The sequence below is a fragment of the Gymnoscopelus braueri genome (genome assembly GCF_963280865.1).
Source record: "Gymnoscopelus braueri genome assembly, chromosome: 20".
NCBI classification, from domain to species: domain Eukaryota; kingdom Metazoa; phylum Chordata; class Actinopteri; order Myctophiformes; family Myctophidae; genus Gymnoscopelus; species Gymnoscopelus braueri.
In genome coordinates this window covers 43,431,927-43,454,017 of record NC_137622.1, presented here as the reverse complement: position 1 = coordinate 43,454,017, position 22,091 = coordinate 43,431,927, and the positions used below count along the sequence as shown (strand labels likewise).

Sequence of the window (22,091 nt, the reverse complement as noted above, 5' to 3'; positions counted from 1 at the left end):
CTCGCCGTGGAGTCCACAGCTCTAAACAGCACAGCGTTGCAGACGGTGAGATTTTTGGCACCGAATGATATTATAATTATACAATTCTGGCACCCGATGTGTTAAGAACCACTGGCTTAAACAGCATTAGGAAACAAGCCCAAATAAGCAACTACACTTTAGAAACAAGCCCAAAGTGGCTTATAATAAGCAGACATGGCAACCCTGCATAGAACCACGATGCATTTAAGGCGCTCCGTCTATGGCTGACTTGAGCCACGAGAGCCACCAGCGAGCGAGTCGCCGCGCCGAACTTTTGCGAAATCTGCTTAAGCCGACCCCGCCGCTGGTTCTAAAGCTCCACTTGTTTGTTCAACCTATTGATCACAACGTTCGTCTTCAGGAATCAAATACCTGAATTACATTCCTGAAGGAGATCAGTGTGATCAAAACGTTGAAGGGCAAATACAACCAGGTAGCTGAGAAACAGCGCGCAGACTTTATCATATGTTATAGATTGATCGGCCGTTCGTCCACCAAGCACCTGGCACTGAAGAGAGGATGTGTGCATCACGCACCGTCTCCCTATATCCTAAATCTACTAGGGCTGTACAGTAACTGCATCCATGCATCGATTTTAATCTCAACAATCTAAGTATATTGATATGTAAACAGCAACAGATCATATCGTTTGACTTTGTGTCGTATCGTTTTGCAATGCAAATCATCGATTGTATCGATACTAAGTACTTGTGCGTTTTAAGAAAAACCAAGAAAAAGAGGCGTTTAATTACTTTTCCATTCCATATCGCTACACTTGATCTATCGAGAAATGTGTGTATTCTCTGTGTTCAGGTCATGAATCACTGTGTTTATTTATTTGCATCCATAATAATAAATATTTCCCTTAAAAAACCTGCGCTATCCACACGTTTCACACAGATTTAATTTCTTTGCTAAATAGTTACTGTATGGATTTTAAATCATTGAATCGTATCGTATCGCCATGAATGAACCGATATCGTCCATGTATCATATCGTCAACCATGTATCGTGATGCGTATCGTTACACCCCTAAAATGTACCTTTTAGACATCTTGTGTGCAAAGCTCAGTTTCTTTCTGTATGTCATGGGCTCATTCACATGATTAGGATGCATCCTCCAGGGCAGTGTGAATGAGTGCAGGAAGTGCCTTCATAATCCAGCTTGTAGTTTTCAAGAGATCTCGTATGTTGAATTAACATGCTTAGAACCCGGCCGTTAGCAGGGCTAAAAATAGAGTAGACTCTAGAAAGCGATTAAACAGTAGCAAAACACATTAGCACTCAAGAAATGTGCCATGAAAATAAAAGAATAAAAAACAGTCAACCCCCATTTGAATCTTATTTATATCTTTGTATAAAACTTGAAGTTACACCAGCCAAATGTCAACATGCAACAAAAACACATTCAATTTAATTGGGAACAATTTGGGAAATCCAAGAATCCGCAAACAAACATAATAAAATAGCAGAGGGAACAATGGCAGCTGTTTCTCTTTTCTTCTCTTCTTTTTTTTTTTTGTGGCCTTTTTTTGCACAAACATTGTAGAACATTTTAGAACATTGGAGAACATTGGAGGAACCCAGCAGCAGAGCAGCACATAACATCAAACACATCAAACATCTTCTGGCCTCCAACAATAATGGACTATAGGGGCGTCACCATTTTGCCTTGATCCACGATTCAATTTGACTTTCGATTTTAAGGTCACGATTCGATTTTCCATTTTTGACCACTTGAACCCCAGCATCCCTATTCTGAGGGGGGGACATTAGCAAATAAAAAGCAGATCTGCAAGCCCACAATGCGTCGCAACCGGTTAAGAGATTTGCTGTAGATAAAAATAAAATAAAAAGAAGTACAGAGAACTCAGGTCCATGTCCAGTAGTTTTGAGGGTTTAAGTGGTTAAAACTTTCCTTTTTTGTCTGATGGCTATTATCATTATTCATTTACACTTGTTTCTCAAAAAGTAACTTTGATTTGAATAACATGCATTGATAAAGAAATCGAAATAAGGAGAATCGCGATCCCGCTTGTGATTTCGATTCACCGAATTTGAACATCAGCTTCGGTTCCGTTTCGATTCGTGTTGGAAAATGGTGACGCCCTTGAGATGAGACACAATGACATCAGAGACAGGAGGAGGAGGGGGGGGGGGGGGGCAGAGGGGGAAAAGAAAACCTACGGTCCATTCGAACTGCACAAGAAGGTGTGTTTAGTCAAAGCTCAGCACATCGTCATCAAGGACAGGCACCAACCCCTAGTCACAAACTGTTCATACCCCTACAACGACCGCGGCCAGGCAAGGAGGCCTATACCACAGTATCAATGGCCGGACCAGCAGGTTTATTATGAACAGCCTCCACCCGCCTACCGTTAGTCTTTGATCTTTACTCTTCCTCATGGACCTACCTGATACCAGGGGAAAGTTACTTTGTGGTTGAACCACTTGACACTCTTTCACCTTAACTCTTTGACTGCCAGATAATAAAAGATCGTTTGCTAAGCCACTGCCAGCGATTTTTTTTGTTTTCCTCACCTTTTCAACTATAGTCACAGCATATTAATCTCCAGTACGATCGATCCCCCGAAATCCTAAATCGAATAACATGGAAGTGAATGGTGGAAGAGATCTCGCGAACACGTGATCTCCTGGATCTGTGTGACACATCTGTGTGAAAATGGTCACTCATGTATTAGCGAACAGCGCCATCTAGTGTAAAAACTCTCGTCATTGGCAGTCTGTGCCAAAATATGACGAAAAATCTCGTCACTTGCAGTCAAAGAGTTAATCTCATGTACAACGCGCTGATATTCTTCTTGCATCTTAACGTCTATAATCATGAACATTATGTAGCAGCTGCAGTGCTCATGCACCTTAAGTCTAAAACCTCATGTACTGTACACACTGTACCAGATGGATATGCTATGTGTAAATAGGTACCTTTTTATTTTTTGAGTATTTATTTCCCCTCCTGTTTCCCCACTGTCCCCCCTCTTCTCCTCCACCCCTCCTCTTCTTTTGTATTTCTCTTTCTGGAAACAACAAAAAACAACGGAGCTTTCACACAACAACAAATTTCACCCACTGTTTTACAACCTGTAAACCTGTGATGATGTCACAATAAAGACGATAGTGGTTCTGGATGGCTTGGTGACACAGCAGGAGGCAGGGGGGGTGGGGGGGACTAGCCCTGAAGCATGACTCTCATATCATGACAGTCATGGCGCAACTTGTCCCTGATTTTAGAATTTTCTCCATTTACAACCCGTACATCTACATAAAGGTTCAGATTTCAAATATAAAGGTGCTGACCCCACGGCCACGGATGTAACAAGTTAAAACGCCCCGGGTCTAAGTACCCGTATCTTCCGTGTTGTTCAATAAAAAGCATTTTCATCCGATCGGCGGCCATTCTTTCATAGCGTTATAATGCATCAGAGTGCAGTACACCTCCCAACTGGTAGGGTCGCGTAGTTGAAAGCATATGGAGACAACTCGGAGAAAATGGCCACCGATCGGATTAAAATGCTTTTTATTGAACGATACAGAAGATATGGGTACTTAGACGCGGGCGTTTTAACTTGTTACATCCGTGGCCGTGGGGTATTTGAAATCTGAACCGTTATGTAGACAAATAGAAAAAAATCAAAAACCAGGAACAAGTTGCGCCATGACGCTTGTGACAGACGAGCGTCATGAGAACCACGGCTAGGAAGGGACATGAGAACCATGAGAACCATGAGAACCATGAGAACCATAAGAACCATGGCTAGAAGGGACATGCTGAGAGCAGAAAGTGTAAAACAGTTTTCAACAGGTCCAGCAGGGGTCTCTGTCTTTCCGAACAGACTAGAGGAACAGTTTTTACATTTAATCGATACAGGAACCAGTGCCACCTAGTGGAGGCCGGAGGAGGAGGGCGGGTTGGGGTTGGGGGGGTGGGCGGGGCTTAAGGAGGACACTGGAATGGCTTCAGATCTGTGCTGAATTAACAGAGCTTTCCCATTGGTTGGCTGACGGCAGAGCAGATTTTTATTTATTTAAGGGGGGCGGAGCTACCAGATGTAGCCAATCTCATCGTCTTTGTCCTCCTCCTCCTGGTCCTCGTCGTCCTCTATGGCGCCTCGGGGATGGATCCGCCCCCCTCGCCTCTGCTTCTGCCGCTGACTCCGCCCGCTCTTCTGTTTTGGCTCCTCCTCCTCCTGGTCGCCGAGGAGAACGACGGCGCCCCCGCTGCCAAAGTCCCCCGAGTTCTCCTGGTCCTCGTCTGGAGAGAGACAGACAAGCAGAGAGGTGAGACAGTTAGTTCTCCTGGTCCTCGTCTGGAGAGAGACAGACAAGCAGAGAGGTGAGACAGTTAGTTCTCCTGGTCCTCGTCTGGAGAGAGACAGACAAGCAGAGAGGTGAGACAGTTAGTTCTCCTGGTCCTCGTCTGGAGAGAGACAGACAAGCAGAGAGGTGAGAAATACAGCTGACAGACAGGCACAAACCTTCACTTTTTATACATAATAAAATGTTTTGGTTTGGTAACGCGTTACATTACCCGTTACCACAATTTGGTAATAAATTACAGTAACAAGTAACTTAACACATTGAGTGCCATTAACGAGAATCTTCGCTTTTCTTATTTTTTTTCCCACAAGGGGCGCTCTAGCGCAACTTAGGAATGATCCTAGGACCCTTTAAAAAGGGAATGGACAGACGTGACGTCAGCACGAAAAAGTCACTTCCGTCCCGCTCCAATGATAGGATTTGGAGAAAAAGGTCCATATCTCCATACGTTTTTACACTGGTGAAAATAAGCCATTTTCGACGGGCGATCACTCTGCAATGGCGGATCGCGCTAGAAATATTATTGTTCCGTGTCTGTTGTTTTGTGTCTTTTTTCTGCCTGTATTGATAGGAACGGTAGACTGACAGGAAATGTGGGGAGAGAGATGGGGGGGTGACACGCAGCAAAGGTCGTCAAGAACCCGCTGGACACGCTGTCAGGCTGGATTGCCAGCCTAGGTGCCCAGAGGGTTACGCCAACCGTCCAGACCACAAGTTTAGTAGAATGTGAGACATAGACATTGTCCTGGTTCCTCACAAGATGTCTGTTTTATGGTTGAAATGTGATTTTTCGAGATACGTTTACAATTAGAAAAAGATTCAGGTTGGGGTGAGGATTAGGATAATACATTTACAGGTTAGGTTAGAATTAGAGTAAAACATGATTTACACATGTTTCGTAGTGCTGCAAGTTTTTCGGCTTTGCCAAAAAAGCTGTGTGTGTGTGTGTGTGTGTGTGTGTGTGTGTGTGTGTGTGTGTGTGTGTGTGTGTGTGGGTGTGGGTGTGTGTGTGTGTGTGTGTGTGTGTGTGTGAGAGAGTTATGAGGTCCTACCACAGCTGGGGTGAGACCCCAGTTTTCTGGAGCCAGCGATCTCGTTGCCATACTTGTCCACACACCAACACTGACCCGTTCCGCTATGACACTGAGTGGGCTGGAAGTAACCCTCCTCTGTACAATGAGGCACATAGGTTCCTATGGGAGAGAGAGAGAGAGAGAGAGAGAGAGAGCGAGAGAGGAGAATAGATTGAGTATAGAGGTGAAGACAGTGTTATTGAATATCATTAAGGCTTATGTTTCTCCTCCAAAAATATTATGGCTTTCGTGTTGACCGATTGTTGACCTTCTTGCCAAATAACACCCAAGAGGAACGAGTGCATGGTGCAAAACATTGATCTATAAAACATAACCAACACTGCTATCATCAACATTATTGGTGAATATATATGTATGTATTTTTAATAATGTCACAAGGTCAGAAGACCACTTCAATACGTACCACCCACATACCACCCTTCACTAATGAGACATTCTAAAGGTCCATTCCACATGCAGGCGGCCATGGGTTCAGCACAATGATTTCATTGGCTGTCACATGGTTTATGCCTCGTTAAACCTGACAGATTAAAGATTGTCGCCACGAGTCACGACTGATTTCACTCATTAGGATTCCATAGACGCCATGGCTAGTATTATTATTTATTTATTTTTATCCCAAGATTTTGTAACCCATTTTTTCACCCAGTGCCAATACCTAAGCTTGTAATCCTGGGCGCTGCACTCCCTCTGCCAGACAAGGGAGAGCCCCGAACAGAGCTCATGCTTCCTTCAACGCATGAGGAGTGAGCAGGGCCGCATCTTATCACCTGACAGGGGGGAGTTTCCCCGGTAGGACGTAGCATCTTATCACCTGACATGGGGGGAGGTTCCCCGGTAGGACGTAGCATCTTATCACCTGACAGGGGGGAGTTTCCCCGGTAGGACGTAGCATCTTATCACCTGACAGGGGGGAGTTTCCCCGGTAGGACGTAGCACGTGGAAGGAACACGTTATTCCAACCAGTTCCATTCCCCTCCATCAGGCGCCCCGGCTGACCAGGGGGAGGCAGTATAGAGACCAGGATTACTGCATGTTTTTGTGAGGAGACACGGGGAGAACATGCAAACTCCACACAGAAAGGCCCTTTGGCCAACCCCACGTAGGGTATGGGTGCTGATGGCGCTGATGGCGCTGATGACGCGGAGGAGAGAACACCCCCCCCCCCCCCAGCATCACCGCCGGTGACCCAGGACCTTCTAGCTGTGAGGCGGCAGCGCTACCGACTGCGCCATCGTGCCCTTGGGTAGTCTCTTCTGTGCCTGCAGGTATATTTCTTACGTTCTTACTTTCGGTCGTGACTGGAGAGATTTTAATTGGCTTCAATCCATGCTGCCACCTGCACCTCCACACAGAATAGATAACAACAATAATGTGCCTGCAGTTGATGCCAAGGCTAATTTATGAATCCCATCAAATTAATTGGTCACAGAACGACACAAAGGGGATGTGGGTTTGTTATCAGTGTTTAAAGAGGAGCCCCAATTGTGTGTGTAAAACAAAACAACCCCAACAACCCAGATTCTTGTGTATTCAGAGAATGAGAGAGACACGGACCCCCGATCAATTACCTCTGTGAAGGTTGTGAGACAAGACCCATACATCTTGATTACAAGGGACCAGTCACTCTCTCACACACACACACACACACACACACACACACACACACACACACACACACACACACACACACACACACACACACACACACACACACACACACCTATTTCCTCTTACCTTCATGTGACCCAGACAGTCAAACACCATTTCTCAAGATGTATTTTTCCTGTGAGCTGTTTTCTGTGTAATTGATGACTGTTTATCCGCAGAAGACAGAGAGCCTGTAAACATGTCAGGGTGCGCGCACGTGTGCGCATGTGTGTGTGTGTGTGTGTGTGTGTGTGTGTGTGTGTGTGTGTGTGTGTGTGTGTGTGTGTGTGTGTGTGTGTGTGTGTGTGTGTGTGTGTGTGTGTGTGTGTGTGTGTGTGTGTGTGTGCGTGTGTGCGTTACTTATTAGTAAGCTAGGGAGACATGTTGTGTCCTTGGACGTAGTGATGGGTCGTTCGTGATCGATTCGTTCAGAATAACTAGTTCACTGCCATGAACAGGAAAAAACGAGTTCACTTCCTGAAACTGTTAAGTTCACGGCCCCCCCTGTCCCGTCCCCTCCCCTCCCCCTGTACACAGGATGGGAGGGCTGGCTGTTCCCGTGACAGACAGACAGCGGTGCAGTCGAGTTATGTTTCAGTAGACAATAGCGCTACTGAATGAATCATTTGAACGGATCATTTGAACGGATCATTGCCGTGAACTTGAACAAAATCATTTGTTCACTGAAATGAACTTTTTTTCCAAACACTACTTGGAGGCGGGGCAGAGTGACTGTCTGTCTCTCCAACCAAACTGACCTATCAGGCTCTTCCTGTCTGTCTCTCCAACCAAACTGACCTATCAGGCTCTTCCTGTCTGTCTCTCCAACCAAACTGACCTATCAGGCTCTTCCTGTCTGTCTCTCCAACCAAACTGACCTATCAGGCTCTTCCTGTCTGTCTCTCCAACCAAACTGACCTATCAGGCTCTTCCTGTCTGTCTCTCCAACCAAACTGACCTATCAGGCTCTTCCTGTCTGTCTCTCCAACCAAACTGACCTATCAGGCTCTTCCGTCGGCCGTGGGTGTGAATCCTGCTCTTGTGGTTGTGGCGACAAGGTGATCCTACAGGAAGAAAGAACGCACGCACACACGCACGCACGCACGTACACGTACGCACGCACGCACACGCACACGCACACACGCACACGCACACGCACACACACACGCACACGCACACACACACACACACACACATGTTTTCAAATATTTTTTGACACAGAATCTTAATGTTAAAATCAGCTAAATTGTAAATTGTAACTAGAGTGACAGCAACTAACAGTCACAGTGTCAAAACTATAAACCATAGAGTTATATCAGCATATCATATAATATAATATAATATAATAGCTACTAAACTTGAAGCCCAGAAGAGGTGCTTTGTTAAACAACTCTGGTTGCCCGACCGACCATGTTTGGTTCAGAAGCATTCATAAAGGTCTGCTGTACACTATGCAGTTCAATTTACATTTCAATTCAATGTACCAGACTCACTCTTCTAAACCGGTGTGGGGAATAACGTTAGCTAGTAGGGATGGATCAGTTCCTAACAATGGTGGCACCGCACCGGCTGTTGTAAGAGGCATGAAACACGTCATGACTGGCAATAAATATTGATATATATTTGGTAAACTTTGACTGAAAGACGTACGACTACAGGCAAGAGAGCAGTGGTGTAAAGTAACTAAGTACATTTACTTTGAGGAATTTTTACTGGAGTATTTCGCATTTTCAGTACTTTTACTTCTACTCCACTACATCTCAGAGGCAAATATTGTACTTTTACTCCACTACAATTATTTGAAAACTTTAGTTACTAGTTACTTTTCAGATATTAATTATGATATTATGAAACATAACCACTTTAGCTGGACGCGTTGTGAGCTTGTAGATCGTCTATTTTCAAACATTTTTGTACTTTTACTTTTGGTACTTTAAGTACAATTTGATACTTTTAGTCAAGTAAAATTTTAAATCTGGACTTTTACTTGTAACAGAGTATTTCTATATTGCAGTATTGATACTTTTACTTAAGTCAAGAATTCGAGTACTTTTTCCACCACTACAAGAGAGCAGTGTTCATTTTTTGACAGCAAATTCTGATTTAGTCTTAGTCTTAGTCTTTTGAATAACACACCATTAGTTTTAGTCTTACTTTAGTCTTCTGACATTGTTTAGTCTAGTCTTAGTCGACTAAATATCTCAATCTTAGTCTTTTAGTCTTTGTCAACAAAATGAACACTCTAACAGAAAGGAGACCATGGTGACTCATTCTAGAATGATTTATGTTCTAGTGTAGACTCTTTATTATTTATAGAGCTTATTTATAGAGATTATTACTGATCACTTTTCGTGTGTCTAGTGTACTTGGAATAATGAGAAACAGCCTATTATTCATGGCCTCCTCAGTGTCTGTCAGGAAAAGTGAGAAATATTAGTCTCCACTGACATCGTTTGTCTGTCTGTTCTCTACTCGTAAATCCTTCGTCTTTAATTGCCGTTCCGTCACACTTAAACGTTTTAACAGTTTGGAGGGGTGGCCACACAGTTCAGTCAAAGGAAGGTCAGGGAATTGGAAAGGTCGCCAGTTCGCTGCAAGATACGTGACCCTTAAGCCATTAATGCATCTGTGTCATGTTAAGATATCTTTGGCAATTCAAAAATAACAGATATACAAGCTCATAGCGCTGCACCGAGTGAGCTTGTAGATCTGCTATAGTTTTGTTATGTTTTTATCGTAAAATGTGTGTAAAAATGTGTGAATATGTATTTTCTTCAAAAATCTTTGCTTCTGGGGCATTCTACAAATATCTTCTAAATCCTAACAGTTTTATTAGTTATATTAAGTTTTATATTATAGCAACTTATGTTGCTATAATATCAGTGGTTCTCAAACGTTTTCATGTCAAGGACAGCCCCCAAAATGATATGTGTTTGGCCGAGGACCCCCATCTAAAAAAAAAAGGTTCCAGGGACCCCCCAGAAGCAAAGATTTGAGTTACAAATGTTCGCTTTAAAAAAATAATAATATATATATTAAAAGATTTGCACACATTTTTAAGATTATTCAAAAATAGCAGATCTACCATTTCATGGCGTGGCACTCGGTACCACGCTATGAGCTTGTAGATATGCTATTTTTGAATAGCTAAAGATTGTCTTTTTTCAAATATACTTTACTGCAGGTTCGTACATTACATTTCATATTTCATATCATATTTTATCCTTAGGTGGAAGAACAACACACCTTCAGGCCTCTGGAAGCAGTAGCACCACTCGTTGTTGGACAGCTTCCCGTCCTTGAAGGAGTCACAGGAGTTGAACAGAGGCTTCATGCAAACCTCGTACTTGTCCAGGTAGACGGCGCTCAGCTCCGATTGGTCCAGCAGGAGGTCAAAGTTCAAGTCCAGCTTGTTGAACATCCAGCCCAGGGACTCCTTGCAGATGGGCAGGATGCTGGTGTCAAACCCTGGGGGGGGGGGGGGGGAGAGAGAGAGAGAGAGAGAGAGAGAGAGAAAGAGAGACACACACATTAACCAAATTCCACTCGGTCCTCCATCTTAACCCGGAAACCGTTTGTGTCCCGAATGGTAAGATGGCCGAGACCGGAGAGCGAGCAGCGCCATACAGTGTTGACTAAAACTATGAGGAAAAATGTTGGTGAATTAAATGTTTTCACTGATGATAACTAGATAAAAACTAAATAAAAACTAAGCTATGACTAAATATATTGACAATTTCGTCAACAAATAAAAACTAGACTAAAATGTTAGTTAAAAACATGAGATCCAGTAGAACTAAAAGACAAGTCATTTTATGTTTGGTTGCACTCGGGTGTTGCGCTCTGAAAATAGCCGATCTACAAGCTCACAACGTTGTGAGCTTATAGATCTGCAAATTTCAGCAAGTGTAAAATCAGCCATTGTGACACCATCAAGGCACCGCCAAAATACATGTACAATACAATGTAGATTTAGTCGTCTAAAATCTTATGATATTTAGTTGACTAAAACTAGACAAAAACAAAAACATTTCAGATGACTATATGACTAAAACTAAATGGACTTTTATTCAAAAGACTAAAACTAAATCAAAGTTTACTGTCAAAATCAACACTGCTTATCTGTTCAGTCATTGGATGTACCGTCTCCATGACTTTCAATCTGACTGGTTTTCCAATCATACTGTGGAATATATATTTTGGCAATTCGAAAATTGTCAATCTACAAGCTCACAACGTGATGTGACGCGTTGTGAGCTTGTAGATCTGCTTTCTAAACATGTTATACTTTTGAAAACTTGTGAAATGGGACATTGGGCATGAGTAGTTTTATTTTAGTACAAAGTAGCCTATATTTTGATGCCAGTAGTATTTCTACAATAGGGTATTGATATTTTTATTTAAGTAAAAAAGAAAAGTGAGTACTTTTTCCATCACTGGAAAAGGGTTCTCTGGGGAGCAGTACTCACGTCCTGCAGCAGAGTCAGAGCTGTCAGAGGATCTCAGGTCTCGGTTGGCATCGAGGTGCAGAACTCCAAACCAGTCCTTCAGCCTGGAGGCCAGGCTGTGGAGATCTGTGTCACTGCACACTACACACACACACACACACACACACACACACACACACACACACACACACACACACACACACACACACACACACACACACACACACACACACACACACACACACACACACACACACACACACACACACACACACACAGATAAATGTGTCACTTTGGCAATGATCCATCTGAAATCCCACAAGTTATTCAGCCTTCAAAGAGCACATCCTACATCTTGACTGATAGCTTAGCTCCAGTGTGTGTGTGTGTGTGTGTGTGTGTGTGTGTGTGTGTGTGTGTGTGTGTGTGTGTGTGTGTGTGTGTGTGTGTGTGTGTGTGTGTGTGTGTGTGTGTGTCAGACAGACTGGCCTCTATACAACTATAAATGTCAGAGGAATGAGTGAACAAATAACACAAATTTGACATTCCTGCTTGGACTCCAGTGCTACGGTACAGCAGACAATGATGAGCCTTTTCACTGAACTCCCTCTTCACCTTCACTCACTGTGATATTCTCTCTGTCTTCACCTTCACTCACTGTGATATTCTCTCTGTCTTCACCTTCACTCACTGTGATATTCTCTCTGCAGTGTGTCTCCTAAATGAGTCCTGAAGGACCCCACACACCCTTCTCTCTGTGTGAAATCATTTTAGACGGGCACGCCACGGCCCACCGTGTCAGAAGGTATTTTGCCGGAGGCAATGAGTCAGAACATTGAGGTTGAAAACATCTGTGCACCGTCTCCACTCCGCGAGCGCGCACACACACACACACACACACACACACACACACACACACACACACACACACACACACACACACACACACACACACACACACACACACACACACACACACACACACACACACACACACACACACACACACACACACACACACACACACACACACGGCTACTTCATTCATACACCTTTCATACACCAAGGTTTTTGAATAGCCAAATAAATCTTAAAATGACACAGGTGATGCTTTCCCCATCTTAAAGGGTTAAACCACCAATTAAATCATGCCACATGCTGCGGATGGACGTCCTATGAGCTCACTGGATATTAACGACCTGCTGTCCATTGAGCAAAGCCAGATAAACAAACCAAGGACACATTGTGTTCACCACACACTCTTAGATAGCACTAGAACATCACACACTCTTAGATAGCACTAGAACATCACACACTCTTAGATAGCACTAGAACACCACACACTCTTAGATAGCACTAGAACATCACACACTCTTAGATAGCACTAGAACACCACACACTCTTAGATAGCACTAGAACATCACACACTCTTAGATAGCACTAGAACACCACACACTCTTAGATAGCACTAGAACATCACACACTCTTAGATAGCACTAGAACACCACACACTCTTAGATAACACTAGAACATCACACACTCTTAGATAGCACTAGAACACCACACACTCTTAGATAGCACTAGAACATCACACACTCTTAGATAGCACTAGAACATCACACACTCTTAGATAGCACTAGAACATCACGCACTCTTAAGGTCCTTACACACCGGGGCGATTTTTTTCATGCGAATAATACGTTTTTCTTTAAAACCTTATAAAGTCAATACAAGCTTCCACACCAGTTTCGCGGAGCGAAAAAAGCGTCTTTTAATTATTCTGAACGAGTCCGAATTTTGCGTATATTCGCACATTCGCCGGTGTGTAACCGCCTTTAGATAGCACTAGTAGAACACCACACACTCTTAGATAACACTAGTAGAACACCACACACTCTTAGATAGCACTAGTAGAACACCACACACTCTTAGATAGCACTAGTAGAACACACACACTCTTAGATAACACTAGTAGAACACCACACACTCTTAGATAGCACTAGAACATCACACACTCTTAGATAGCACTAGAACATCACGCACTCTTAGATAGCACTAGTAGAACACCACACACTCTTAGATAACACTAGTAGAACACCACACACTCTTAGATAGCACTAGTAGAACACCACACACTCTTAGATAGCACTAGTAGAACACCACACACTCTTAGATAGCACTAGTAGAACACCACACACTCTTACATAGCACTAGTAGAACACCACACACTCTTAGATAACACTAGTAGAACACCACACACTCTTAGATAACACTAGTAGAACACCACACACTCTTACATAGCACTAGTAGAACACCACACACTCTTAGATAACACTAGTAGAACACCACACACTCTTAGATAACACTAGTAGAACACCACACACTCTTAGATAACACTAGTAGAACACCACACACTCTTAGATAGCACTAGTAGAACACCACACACTCTTAGATAGCACTAGTAGAACACCACACACTCTTACATAGCACTAGTAGAACACCACACACTCTTAGATAACACTAGTAGAACACCACACACTCTTAGATAACACTAGTAGAACACCACACACTCTTACATAGCACTAGTAGAACAACACACACTCTTACATAGCACTAGTAAAACACCACCCTCTTAGATAACACTAGTAGAACACCACACACTCTTACATAGCACTAGTAAAACACCACCCTCTTAGATAACACTAGTAGAACACCACACACTCTTACATAGCACTAGTAAAACACCACACTCTTAGATAGCACTAGTAAAACACCACACTCTTAGATAGCACTAGTAAAACACCCCACACTAGATAGCACTAGTAAAACACCACACACTAGATAGCACTAGTAAAACACCACACACTAGATAGCACTAGTAGAACACATCAGTTTAAGAGCCAACACGCCCCTGGGTGCTAAACAGGTGCAAGATCATTTGTCATCGAACCAACCAACATATGACAACTGCATCGGTCAGAAGATTGCAATTGGTCTAGAAATATGTTCTTTTTCCAGTGTGATGAATGGTCTGTGTGTGTTTGAACACATAGGATCATATCACACAGAGACCTCTCTGTCATCCAATACACACAAACATAAATAACCTCGCTACTATAGAGATTGCACACAGACACACACACATATGCATGCACACGCACACAGTGGTGGAAAAAAGTAGTCAAATGTTTTATTTAAGTAAAAGTATCAATACTGCAATGTAGAAATACTCTGTTACAAGTACAAGTTAAGGGTATTCAGAATGTACTTGAGTAAAAGTACAAAAGTATTGGTATCAAAAATGTAGGCCTACTTAAACAAAAGTAGAAGGTACTCATTATGCAGAATGTCCCATTTCACAAGTTTTCAAATGTGTAAAATGTATAAAGATCTGTTGAAAATAGCAGATCTCCAAGCTCACAATGCGTCACATTGTGGCTTGTAGATCTGCTATTTTTAAATGGCCGAAATGTATATAGGGCTGAAGTGGTTCATGTATGTTTTGTAATAATAATCAAAATCTACAAATAGTAACTAAAATTTTCAATTAATTGTAGTGGAGTAAAAGTCAGACTACTCAGACTACTTCAGATTACAACAGACTACAACAGACTACTTCAGACTACTTCAGACTACTTCAGACTACAACAGACTGACAAAAGTTGGCATTTAGTTCAGCACAAACTGTCAGCGGAGACTAATGAGGACTTATTGTTACAAGCAGTGAAAAAACTCTTGCTCTTGAACTCTTATTGTTACAAGCAGTTCAAAAACTCTTGCAATACAATGTGGGGGAAAATATATATTTTTGAATTCACTTCACTATCCCACGGCTATCCACAGCTCTACCGGTCGGGACACGACGGTATTCTAGAAGTCCAAACCCGACGACACGGCGCTATCTACAACAGGTTGTCGGCAGGAGAAACTTTCCAATGCTTTCCATGGCCGAGTCTGGCCGATATCGGTGCGGCTACAGTCTACACATGGATTAAAGTTCTGAGTCACTACGACTGATTTCAGTCATTTGGATTCCATACAAGGCTTCCACGGAAGCCCACAGGAAATAGCTGATCTACAAGCTCACAACATATACGCAGTCACCCTGCGTAATTGAATTACATATTTTAAGGACCCCCCCTTGCCCCCCGTATAGAATTGCCACTGTCCATGGAGATAGGATGTTTTCAGTGCTTTTGTGGCTCTTTTCAGGTCATTTTATTCCTAAAATGGAACTGAGCCCTGTGTGGGATTTCATTCTCAGAATTTGACCCCTCCTTCCTAAGTATCAGGGCATTGAGTGCCAAACAAGAAATACAAACCTGTACAAAAAAACCACACAAGCTCCTCTTTATACAAAAGCAGGGCTCTGACATTTTCTAAAATAGTTTTGACACAACTCCAGAATATTACAGTCCCTGATCTTCTATGCAATCTGGTGGAAATGTTGCTGAGCAACATCATGCAACCATGTGGATGTAACTTAAATTACCAACAGCACATTCCATCCATTTATCATCTTTTGAGGAGCTATTGTACACAGTGACTGGTTGGCAGAGGAACGTTGCAAGTTGTTTATTGTCAAGAGCACACACGCACACGCACACGCACACACACACACAGTACTTCAGCTTTACTCAACAGTATGAAACTCACAGAAAGCTCATTTGTGCAACTGAACTGGAAGAAATGGCAAAAAGTGAGAGATTTCACATTTTTACACATTTTAATCAAGCCCTGGGCTCTTCTGAGTGTGGGGCATGCATATGGTTTCATGTTACATTTTAATTGCACTATTTAGTCGCACACTTTTAATTGCACCGGACTAATGTCCCATCTGTTGAGTCGGTCTTCCTGTCTGTCTTCTGGACACACATAGCTCTCTAGGTGCTTTGAGTTGCCAAATTATGGCAGAGTATATAATGACATTGTATTTTTACCAGGATTCCTTGAGTCATGACACATCTATCTTTTTTCAAAATTATTTGGCTATTCAAAAATAGCAGATCTACAAGCTCATAGCGCGGAGAGTGCCGCGCTATGAGCTATTTTTGAAGAATCTTAAACATTAAGTGCAAATCTTTTTTAAAGAGAGCATTTGTAACTCAAATCTTTGCTTCTGGGGGGTCCCAGGAACGAAATATTTTATAAATTGTATTTATATTATATTATATTTAAAAAAAATATATATTCATTTTTTTAATAGTAGATCTACAAGCTTACGAGCTTGTAGATCTGCTATTTTTGAATAGCCATAGAAATCTAAAAATGACACAGATGCGTTCCCGGTCTTAATGGGTTAATAGTCCTAAAGAGAAGAGAAAAAAAGAAAAGAATCCTGCATTGTCTTCACAGCATAGACCCGTCCCTTACGGGTCAACGTTTACACTCTGAGCTCATTTAACACTCAGGACTTTATATAGCGTCTACCGCTTAGATAAGAAATACATTAAGGAGCTGCAGCTTATTCAGTTCAATAATGACTACAAGGATGTCACTGAGCCCGCTGCTAAAGGCTGCTGAAACAACCATGTCTTATTAGACCACAACGCTCTCTAGAGAAAACGTGTGCCTTCCGTTTAGACGGCAACAGCGTTTTCGGGGGTCGAAATCTTTGAAAACGCTCCCCATCGCGTTGTGTAAACACGTAACGTCATGATGACTCATGCCATCATTATGCTGTTACATTGGTGTAAAGAAACGGGACACCCTCGTTCCTTGGTGTTTCGCCTTGATTGTGTCTAAACCCTAACATTAAACTTCACTAAAACTATGCCTAACCCTAACCTCACAGACATAATGCCTATAACCCTAACCTCACAGAAATAATGCCTAACCCTAACCTCACAGAAATAATGCCTATAACCCTAACCTCACAGAAATAATGCCTATAACCCTAACCTCACAGAAATAATGCCTAACCCTAACCTCACAGAAATAATGCCTATAATCCTAACCTCACAGAAATAATGCCTATAACCCTAACCTCACAACCCTGTCCGGCCTGGGAGAAACACCGGGCAAAGAGACTCTCCCGTAAACAAACAGCTGTGATAGGAGGTTTCAATCACTGTTGCAACGGCACTTTGCCGTTTTCTGTTCTGATCGTTACCGTGTAAACGTTTGGCCTCCAGCCCCCTGATAAAGGCTGCTAAAACAACCACTAGTTCAGCACCTAGATGGAAGGGCAGGCCGTAACAGTATCAGTAAGGCAAGTCGGTGCAATAAAAAAAAAAGTTTATAGCCAGGAAAAGGTTACTGGTTCAAATCCCTCGGCCAGCCACGCACCTGGGAACATGTGAGCCGCTGTGAAAGAGAAAAGGATATATCTTCTTCTCTCTGTTAATTATCATTGACGTGTCCTTGGAACAGGGGGGGGGGGGGGGGCGGGGCAGTCCATTCTATTCTATTCCCCTCACGGCTCTCTAGTCCAGTTCTGCAGTGTTCAGAGTTAATGATATAGCTTTTCTATATCGTCGCTGTCGGGCAGAAACCTCGTATCTCCATATTTTAACGTTCTGTGTGTTTTTGTAAATTAACTCCCTGCTTGATCATTAACATTACCACAGCGTCAGACAGAAAGCATCGTAAGAAGCAGATCTACAAGCGACGCGTTTCGAGCTTGTAGATCTGCTACTGATGATGCTTTTTGAATTCATCATTTTGAAAAGTAACTGTTTTGCAGTGGTGGAAGAAAGTACTCACATGTTTTACTTAAGTAAAAGTATACTCAGATACAAGTAAAAGTCTGGAATTCTAAGTTTACTTGAGTAAAAGTACACAAATTATTGCTAACAAAATGTATTTAAAGTACCAAAAGTAGAAAGTACTCATTATGCAGAACGCCCTATTTCACAAGTTTTCAGAACTTTTGAAAATAGCAGATCTACAAGCTCACAGTGCGTCGCAACAAGACGCATAGTGAGCTTGTAGATCTGCTATTTTCAAATGACCGAAATGTATATAGGGCTGAAGTGGTTAATGCATGTTTTGTAATAATAATCAAAATCTGCAAAGTAACTATAGTAACTAATGTTTTCAAATAATTGTAGTGGAGTAAAAGTACAATATTTGCCTCTGAGATGTAGTGGAGTAGAAGTAAAAGTATAAAACGATTGGAAATAGTCCAGTCAATTAAAAGCACTTCAAAGTTGTACTTAAGTACAGTACTTGAGTAAATGTACTTAGCTACTTTCCACCACTGCTGTTTTGCGGGACATATGGGGTTTCCACCTGGACGGAGACGCTGTTACCTCTGAGCAGAGAGCCAAGGACACCGACTCATTTTTAAGCTTGAGAAAGTACAGCTCCTGCTGCACAGCGGACGGACACCTCAGCACAAACAGACTGGAGATTGGGTTGCATTTTATCTCCAAACAACGAGTGCAGTACGTGTCCTTTTTTCTTTTTTTTTCTCTTCCCCTTGATATCAGGGCCAGCACCGTGATAGAATAATAAATCATACTGGTGATGTGGCACAAATAATGGAGACGCTAGGAGAGAGAGAGAGAGAGAGAGAGAGAGAGAGAGAGAGAGAGAGAGAGAGAGAGAGAGAGAGAGAGAGAGAGAGAGAGAGAGAGCTGTGCATGTTATACTATGTGTGCACTGTGTATGAGCATGTGTGAGAGACTGGGGTTGTACAGAATGGAGAGAGGAAGATGCATAGCAGAACATATTCATGTTATCTCTGCCAGAAGGCAGGGCAGAGGTGATACATTCAGTCCTGTGTCTCTCTGTGTTTGTGTGAGTGTGAGTGTGTGTGTGTGTGTGTGTGTGTGTGTGTGTGTGTGTGTGTGTGTGTGTGTGTGTGTGTGTGTGTGTGTGTGTGTGTGTAGCTAATCTCGCAAATTAGCACACCACAACGATCACAAATGAATCTCTGTCTGTCTGTCTGTCTGTCTGTCTGTCTGTCTGTCTGTCTGTCTGTCTGTCTGTCTGTCTAGTCTCTTTTGACATGCCCAGCTATGGAGATCATAGCACTGACGATGAGATGTTGACCATGACAATGCAAAGCCAGAGCTAACAGTGATGTCACCGCAAACAGAGAGATGCAGAGTCCATGCACTGTAGCGTGCGTTCAGTATCACTTGAGAGAACGCTAGAAATAGTCTACAGAGGGAGATTCACATATTCCTAACATGGCCTTATTCACTGTATGGTGTATCCGATTACTCAGTGAGCCATCTAAAAACATCTAAAAACATCTTTGCCTCTCAGAATCCAACCCGATACTTCCTCGACCGCGAGTAACCTGAACGTCTCCAGTCATTCCACGCGGAGGAAAGCTTGGTTTTCATTCTAAAACTGATCTGTGTGATATGGCTAGAAAAAATGGAACACAGAATTGCTTTCCGGTTGTGGGTTCCGGTTGGCGCCGCATTGTTTTTGTTCCTCCACATAATGTGAGATCATTAGTTCAGTTTCACTAGTTGCGCTACGAATGGATAATACCAAACGATTAATATACCGAATCTAACTAAACAAAAACACATTTTAAACGAGGGGAATCGTTTTGGAGCTGCACCGGCTCGCTGGTTTCCGTTGTGAGTTGCGCCGTGGGCAGTACTCAAATGTTTTACTTAACTAAAAGTATCAATACTGCAATGTACTGTAGAAATACTCTGTTACAAGTAAATGTCCGGAATTCAACATGTACTTGAGTAAAAGTACATAAGTATTGGTATCAACATTTACTTAAAGTACAAAAGTAGAAAGTACTCATTATGCAGGATGTCCCATTTCACAAGTTTTCAAAGTACGAAATGTATGTAAATCTTTTGAAAATAGACACATTGTGAGACGTGAGATGTTGTGAGATGTAGATCGGCTATTTTCAAATGGCCAAAATGTATATAGGGCTGAAGTGGTTAATGTATGTTTTGTAATAATAATCCAAATCTACAAAGTAACTAGTAACTAAAGTTTTCAAATAATTGTAGTGGAGTAAAAGTACAATATTTGGATCCGAGATGTAGTGGAGTAGAAGTAAAAGTATTGGAAATAGTCAAGTAAAGTACAAATTCCTCAAAATGTTACTGAAGTACAGTACTTTAGTAAATGTACTTAGTTACTTTACACCACTGACCGTGGGTTATATCCGCTCTAGACCGGATCAGAACACTGAGAAAAGAGTTGATCCCAGGCTCTACGCTGTGAGAGGAGGAAGCAGCTTAACACTGACTAACAGGGCTCTGGTAAAACTGCAGAGAAACATTCACCTCTGCGGTGAAATGGACATTCATTACATAACCGGGCATTCCCAACTTACATTAAAGGAACTACACCATGAATTTGTACCTTTCCTTCTTTTTTGTGTGTTTTTGGTCTCCCCTACCTCTCTTCCATCCCCCAAAATACCCCAGTTTGAGCACTCAGGCTTTCACAGCATATCTGGGGTTTTGTGTAAATTGGTCTCAAAACAGGCCAACTGATTTTCGCCCGTTTGTGACGTCACGTGCGTCACAAACGCGTATAATGCCTCCTGTTTTTCAGTTCCAACATAAAATGTAAAAAAAGCCAAATCAGGACAATGTGGTATTGCAGGTGAAAGTGCTTTATAAGCCAGAGAGAAGTTAGTTGGAATGAGTATATCTGAGCTTGATTTAGGCTCAAACCTTTTGAAAAACGTTTGAGGGACATAAACAATATGATATTAAATATATATATATATTTATTTTTAAGTACATGGTGTAGACCCTTTAACTGTGTAACAGTAACTGTTTTGCAGTGGTGAAAAAAAGGACTCAATTTTTTTACTTAAGTAAAAGTATCAATACTCTGATACAAGTCCGGAAAAAGTCCATCAAAATGTACCTAAAGTACCAAAAGTAGAAAGTACTCAGAAAGTAGGCTACATCTGAAAACACAAGTTTTCAGATGTATAAATGTTTTGAAAATAGCAGATCTAAGCTCACAATGCGTCGCATCGCGACGCATTGTGAGCTTGTAGATCTGCTATTTTCAAATGGCCTAAATGTATAGGCTGACGTGGTTCATGTATGTTTTGTGATAATAATCAAAATCTGACTAACAGGGCTCTGGTAAAACTGCAGAGAAACATTCACCTCTGCATGCAGCGGTGAAATGATCATTCATTACATAACCGGGCGGGGCATTACAGGCATTCCCAACTTACATTGTTCCAGACTTGCATCCTTCCCCTAGAGCTTTATAAATATAGAAACCCCATAGCCATGCGACACAATCTGGATGTGAAATAAACCATGTTTCTATGGAGGAGCTCAGCACTACATTTTTAGGAGTCGAGCCCCCATGGGTTCTGCTTTGCTTCGTTTACCTTCACGCTCACTTCACTTATAAGGGAACATGGGCACAGCAAATCACATCAAGTTCACTTGTAGTTTGTAGAGTGTTGCTGAGGTGACATGTGAAACTGGCAGATATCCATCCCTCTCATGGGAGGAATATGTTTTATCAGGCCTTAAAGGGATATTTCACTTTAAAAAAATTATCGGGTCATTCCCATCGTCTACTCAGGCTTTTGTCAGCCCCCCAGACAGTTTTTAAGTTGCTTGATTCA

The 22,091-nt window shown here is 42.3% G+C and overlaps 1 protein-coding gene across 1 annotated transcript in view; it reads right to left on the bottom strand.

The window, feature by feature from the left end:
- Window positions 1–4,082: 4,082 nt before the first annotated feature.
- Window positions 4,083–22,091, bottom strand: part of spock1 (SPARC (osteonectin), cwcv and kazal like domains proteoglycan 1) — a gene marked incomplete at both ends in the record, with an annotated part of 77,667 nt that continues 59,658 nt past the window's right edge. Inside the window, 5 exon segments of the mRNA XM_080415675.1 lie at window positions 4,083–4,294; window positions 5,412–5,552; window positions 8,102–8,167; window positions 10,350–10,571; window positions 11,573–11,692. Of these exon segments, the coding sequence (XP_080271801.1) occupies window positions 4,083–4,294; window positions 5,412–5,552; window positions 8,102–8,167; window positions 10,350–10,571; window positions 11,573–11,692 (761 nt within the window).